The sequence below is a fragment of the Diabrotica undecimpunctata genome, chromosome 5, assembly GCF_040954645.1.
Source record: "Diabrotica undecimpunctata isolate CICGRU chromosome 5, icDiaUnde3, whole genome shotgun sequence".
Lineage (NCBI taxonomy): Eukaryota > Metazoa > Arthropoda > Insecta > Coleoptera > Chrysomelidae > Diabrotica > Diabrotica undecimpunctata.
Genome location: NC_092807.1, coordinates 94,682,212 through 94,689,259, shown reverse-complemented (window position 1 = coordinate 94,689,259; position 7,048 = coordinate 94,682,212). Strand labels below are relative to the sequence as shown.

The window sequence follows — 7,048 nt, the reverse complement described above, 5'->3', positions numbered from 1 at the left end:
ATACTGTCGTCCATGGACTCTAATTTCACAAAAGCATCAGAAAATTAAGTCCAAATTAATATTGGATAACAAACTGCTTATATAGAAGGCGACTCTCAAGTCCATATGGACATATGGTATACAACTATGGGGCTAGCAATTATAATCTTGCAATACTCCAACGCTTCCATAATAAAAAGTTAAGGCCTACATATAGTAAATGCTCCATGGTATGTTACATCCCCCTCCATAGAAAAAGATAGGGAATTGCCTTCGGTAATAGAAGTTGTAACAAGTTACAGTGTCAAAGATGGTGAACGGATAAAAGTGCATTCCAATGTACTCGCGAAAGCAGTTATTCGATGATAAAATAAAGTGCGTAGACTAAAACGTTTTAAACCAAATCATATATCAAACAGATTTAATGTTTAAGCAACACCAACTGTATTTTAAATTCTACCCGAATTATGTGATATGTAGTTGTGATTGTGTTTTATTATTTTATTGCTTTTAGCTTACATACTCTTTAATTAAACTATTCATACTCTAAGAGACAGAGTAAGAAGTGAGGAAATACGAGCGAGATGTGATGTAGAGGAAATAAATGCGTGGACCAAAAAAAGAAAAGTGGAATGGAATCAACACTTCGAAAGAATGACAGAAAATAGAATAGTACGAATAGTAAGAGACAAATCGCCAAATGGAAGAAGATCATTGAGACGACCGAGGAAAAGATGGTCAGACAGCGTCAATTGAGGCTAAAAACCCAAGTAAAACAGGCATTAAGCCTATTTATAAAGTAGGAAGAAAAAGAAGATACTAAATTAGTAACATTTACAGTTGTTAAATAAAAAAAAGGAACTCTCCACTGAAAGAGGCTCTCTAGACGCTATATAAACAAACAAATTACTTATTATTTTTTATTGTTGGATAGATTGTAATTTTAATTGGAGTTAATACAAAAAAATTATATAAAAGGAAGATACATATTAAATCAAAATATAATTTAAAACATTTTCTTAATCATTAAATTAAATTAGATATTACATATTTTTATTACAACAATAAAATAAACTTTTTTTTGCTCTAAAACACTTAACTAGTTCATAGACTAGTCATTTAACTAGCTCATAGACATTGACCGAATATGATTCAATATTTGCTGTAGGATCGCTTTGTCCGAATTTATGGCGACATTCAGGAGTTCTTTATTTGTAGTTAACACTTTTTCCTAATTTTATTGTCCTTTGTATGTTTAGCTCCTCATTTAGATGAACTTCTCTAAAGTTTTTAGGCCTTCTTTTATTGTCTCCTTGTTTGTATACGTCTAATCCTGTTGTTATACTATTAGTTTTACTCGATTCTTTTCCAAGCTTTTTCAATATATTTTTCGCCTAGTTTTAACTAGGGCCTCGATGTTCTTTTCAATCCAATTTGAGAGGTAGAGGTTTCTTAGCCTCTTCCTTTTTGCTGGTCGAATTCAATCTTACATTCGAGATTTCAGCCTTTCCTTCGAAAGTAGAGTGAGTAGAATGACAGAAAATATATGTTAATTAGGCGCTGATAGGAATTAGTCACTCCATTAGAATGGAAATACGTTAATTTTAATAGAAATTAAGTTATTATTGTATTAAATCTTATATACTAAAACGCTAAGCCCTTTTCTTGTTCACCACTTTACTCAAAAACCATATTAGATAATTAAAATATTTTTCGGAATATTATTAGTATTACGTATGAGATTGTCAAGATATACTTTTGGTACAAAAATTCACTTGCGGTTTTGAGATGACCGGAAGTTAAAATTTACTTTAAGTTTTAGACCCCACAATGTATATATGGATCGAAAGGTCTCGTCGAGACGAATCTAAATATGTACACCGGAAATGACCCGAAACGCGCATAAAACGTCAAGATAGAGCAAATCTGACACCGGATTCGTGATCAGCATGCAAAATTAACTGCTAAATGATATTCATGTCGACATTTGATGAAAATAAATAAAATAAAAATTTCATTTAAAAAACTCGATGTCGAGTTGGTCCGCTAGTTTGCCTTAACGTGTATAGTAGATAACAATAAGACAACATATCACTATTTGGGCGTTGAGGAACAAGAGAAAAGAACCTTGCAAGGATATAACCAGCCTTTAACCACCAAGTGTTTTATTTACACATCAATTAATAATTAAAAAAAACCTTTTAAATTAGAATTTTGTAGGTAATAACTAGTAACTTGGTAAAAACTGATAACAGTTTTTGAATATTTGCTAATTTACTTTTTAATTTATTAAAAAACAATTAGTAAACTTTTTTATTTGAACAATTAGTTTATTCGTTAACTTATTTATTGTTTTAATTTTAACGATAATTTATTATGGTATATTTTAACAAGCAGAACAAGGGAAAAACATTTAGTTAGTGGAATGTGAATTATTTAGTTGTGTATTAATCATTCTTAAAGAAAAGATAATACATACAAAGACAAAATAATTGATTTCTTCATTTTTTTGGGGCATCAAATCGTTACTTTTATGTACATATTGAAGGTGTCATATTTGCTGTCATAATTTTTCTGTTCCGAGGGGCTCGTATTTACAAATGAACGGATTTTGATAACATTCATTGGTTTTTCATAAACTAACGTCGAAACATGCTAGGAAGCTGCGATCTCACAGAACGTGAAATGACGCTCTCTACTGGTTCACGTCGGCAAAGAGAAACAGTAAATATGTATATATTAGGAAATGAAAAGATAACACGGTAATAACTACCACGAATGGAGCGTTTCCCTTTGAGGTCGAGGGTTATTTTTAGTCTTATCTACCAGTGTTGACGGTAAAAATTTTGGTAAATTAAGTAATTTATACAATTTCGTTAGACCACTCCATAGTAAAATTACCACGACACTGACCGTACCTATCCGTCACGTCGAAAGGTTTGGAGAGGTAAGTACGTGCTATACATCAGCTTCTAACTTGTTTTAAACCGTGTTAATTTACTGACAAACAACGAGACTGAACGTGCTGATAATAAATAGACAGTTTTGTCCTATTCCAGGGATGGTAAACCACAAATCTTACAGGGGAAAACGGTATTCCACGTTGTGTTGGTTCCCGTCTTCATATTTTGTTTTTTTATTACGTATTGTCTATTCTCTTCGCCGATGACGAACGACGCTCTACATTCTGTCAGATCGCAGCTTAGGCCGGTATCTCACAGAACGTAAGAAGACGCTCTTCGCCAGTTCACGTCGGCAAAGATAACAGAAAATACAACTTAGTGAAATGAAAAGAGAATACGGTTGGCACCTTATTTTGGTGTGAAATTAACAAATATTTACTTTATGACAACTATTCAATTTTAGCGTGTCCCCTCGAGATCGAGGGTTTAATCCACCAGTGCTGCCAGTAAAAATTTTAGAGAGTTGGATAATTTATCCAATGATAAAAATTCCAACACTTCGTTAGACGACTCAATAGTAAAATTACTACGACACTAGCCGTACCTGTCCCTAGTCACATCGGAAGGGTTCTATACATCAGTATGGAAAAGTACGTGCTATACATTAACTTTCAATTTCTTTGAAATTTTTACTAACAAACAACGGAACTGGACGCTTTTGCTATAAATAAACAGTTTTGCCCTATTCGAGGTATCGTAAACCACAAATATTGAGGGTAAAAACGGTATTCGGTATTTTTTTTATATTTCCTATTTCTATTATGCATTTTCTATTTCTCTTTGCCGATAAAGAACGCCGCGGCACGTTCGGTCAGATCGCAGCTTTAAGAGGTTAACTGTCCTGACGTGCCATGTTTGTTACCCACTGCTATTATCATAAAATTTTCACAGTGTAATATTTTATTTACGTCGTTTGCTTAAATTAAATTATTTAACGACCAAAAAATTTATGTTAAATAATGTGACGTAGGTTTACAGAAGTACTGTAATTTTAAGCTTATAAAAATTTAAGATAACTCAGACCCATTAACATAATAGAAAGTTAATTTTTTTTATTCGAAATATTCGCAATTTTACGCGAATTTAAAAAAAAAATGCAATGTCCTACGACTCTCAAAACATTTATTTCTTGATTTTACTATTTCAAAAACTAAATTAAAAAAGAATATTTTAAACAGAGTAGGGGACGTAGCACAGCCTTGTAGAAGTCCTTTTGTCGTCTTAAATGGATTGTAGGCTTTATTTCCACATTTAATAGCTACTTTGTTTTCTTTGTATAGTGCTTTAACTGCTTTTATTAGTGTTTGTCGGATTCCGAGATCATTCATTGCTTCCCATAATTTGACTCTAGGTATTGAGTCATATGCTTTCTTTAGATCAACAAAGGCCAGATGGACCGGTCTACCTTTTGCCATTTTCTTTTCTATCAGTTGTTCTAATGTGTACGTATGATCTAGGCATGATTTTCCTACTGTGTCTTCTCCAATTTTTCCTATTATTTCAGTTTCTAGTTTTTCTTTAATAATTTTCCCGTAAAGTCTACCTACCGACGATATTATACTAATTCCTCTATAGTTTTCACATTTTTTCCTGTTTCCTTTCTTATGTATGGATGTGATGTATGCTTGTGTCCATTCCGCAGGTATTTCTTCTCCATTTAGTCCTCTTTCGAACATTCTATGTAGCATGCGGAATAACTTTTCCGTTCCGTTTTTAATTAGTTCGTTTGGTATTCCTCCGGGTCCTTTGGCTTTTTTGTTCTTCAATGTCTTGATTGCTCTCTTAACTTCTGCCAGGCTTATTTCTATCTGGTCGTATGCCCCATTTCCTGCATGTTCTATATTCTCTTCCTGAAATTGGGGACAGTTTTCTGTAAGTAGTTCTACGTAGTATTCTTGCCACTCGTTTTCACTAATTTTGCCGATCTGGGTTTTCTCTGTCTTATTTCGTTGAAGTGCTTTTAATATTCGCCATGATTCTGAATTTCTCGTTCCTCCGATATGTCGTTCTATCTCTGTGCATGCTTGTTCCCATCGTTCGTTCTTTTCATTTGTTACTCTTTTCTTTACCTCTCTGTTTTTCGCTCTATATAGGTCTAAGTCTTCCTGTTTTTTGGTGTTTAGGTATTTTATGTGTAGTTTTTTCTTTTCTTTTATGCATTTCAATGTGTCTTCCCTTAATTTGATATTCTGATGGGTGTTCCTTTGGTCGTCTTCTCCAAGAGCTTCTAAGGCCGCTGAAATCAGGCAGGTTTTTATGTTATTTATGTTATAGGTTATTTATATATAGTCCATTATATCGCTGTTGTGTGTGAAAAAGGGGACAAGTCAATTTTGATAAAAACGGGATTAACTCAAATAAAAGTTAAAAAAAAGTATGGTTTAATTGTGGGTAAAAGGGGAAAAGTCATTCTAGCTGAATGTGTATGTGAAGTTGATTGTTCCAAAAGAGGTTGAGGCCAAAATAACTGTGCTCGATATCTACCGTTTATTTGAGTAAATTTAATAAGTAATTCACCATCATACACATATTTGCTACCTAATTTTCAGGTACCAAATGTTGATCTAAAACATTTAGTACTGGCTAGACTTAGTGGATGAAAAGATATCTTTTGAGTTTCAGTAACAGAACTTCGTTTCACACTTTATAGAATGCTTTTGTTATGTCTAGGAAAATAGCTGAGCATATTTTATTCTCTTCTAGAGATCTCTCTGTAGTATTTGTTATACGATGAATTTGGTCCATTGTTGAGTGTTTATTACGGAAGATAAATTGATTAGACGAAATAATATGTTTATGGCCAAGTATGTGTTATATTCTTATAAACCATATCATCTAAAATAATTTGGAGATAATCGGTATTAAAGATATTGGTCTGTACGATTCTACTTTATTTACTAGTTTGTCTGGTTTGGGAATCATGATTAGTTTAGCCGTTTTCCACGAAGTACATATTGTAAATTGATGCGTTTATAATATTTGTGAGTTTTAAAGTCACAAGTACCTAAATAATAATAAAATTTTATTATTTTTTAATTGAGCTACAATACTAAAGTACTTCATCATCATCCCAAATTTTCTTCACCATTCAATACTATCTATTGATAATGATAAACAGATCAATAAGTAACGACAACAGGAACACGCTTATATAAATAACACCATTGAATGGGGGCCATATTACAATAGAATAAAAAGCAATAAATAAAAATGTTGAAAAATAACAGGCAATATACCTAAAAAAAGTAAAAAAAATAAGACGAGGAAAAAGTTTTTATGAGATTGTGCGCATAGGTTTTCTTTGACTCATTGATATTTCATCCGTTTATTCATTCAATGATATCCATTATCATTTATTTGATCCAAGATTGTTGTTTTGAATTTACTTCATTTCTTGGATGTTTACATCAAATAAAGATTTTTTTCTATTGTATTGACCGTCCCGTAAAAGACAAAATTTTGTTTAAATGTTGACAAACGACTTAGCAAAAGGTCGAGATAAGAGGCAGAATCGAGTTGACCACGCCAAAAATATGTTTATATTGTGTTTACTTCTTATTTTGTTATCAGGACGATTTGATTATCTCATGAGAAAACACGCAATTGGTCAAAAAATCTTACGTAGAATTGCTTGCAAATTATTTCCGTAAATTCTCATATCTTTAGTCTGAAATGCATCACGTGATATATAGGATACAAGACAAATAAATAATTAATTCAATAGTTATTATCAACACTACAGAGCGAAAGTTAAATTGTTAAGAATGGTGGTACACGTAGATGAAGACCGCTCCAGTTCTTTGGTGTTTTTTGTAAATGGAAAGCGAGTGAGTTTTCAAATAACTTAAACAAATATTAAAAAATAAAATCTAATAATTTAAATAAAAAAAATTATTTTAAAAAAATTGTTTAACAAAACATTTTTTTTTATTTTTAAAAATGTTATCTCTAGGATTTCTCCTATTAAATATATTTAAACCTTTTTTAATATATAAGTGTATTTATTTTTATACTCTTTCAACTTCTTTTATCCTTTTATTCATATTTACAAATATTTCTCAGTTTTTTTTTTCTACGTTTATTTTTTGATATTGTTGTAATATAAG

At 31.6% G+C, this 7,048-nt stretch overlaps 1 protein-coding gene across 2 annotated transcripts in view; it reads left to right on the top strand.

Annotated features, from left to right (window-relative positions):
• The first annotated feature begins 6,629 nt into the window (after positions 1–6,629).
• Positions 6,630–7,048, top strand: part of LOC140441489 (xanthine dehydrogenase-like) — a 42,517-nt gene continuing 42,098 nt past the window's right edge. Inside the window, exon 1 of one of the 2 annotated variants that reach the window (XM_072532243.1) lies at positions 6,630–6,769. In XM_072532243.1, the coding sequence (XP_072388344.1) occupies positions 6,707–6,769 (63 nt within the window). In that variant the 5' untranslated portion in view covers positions 6,630–6,706. The remainder of the gene's footprint in view (positions 6,770–7,048) is intronic. The other variant, XM_072532244.1, reaches the window with a different exon arrangement.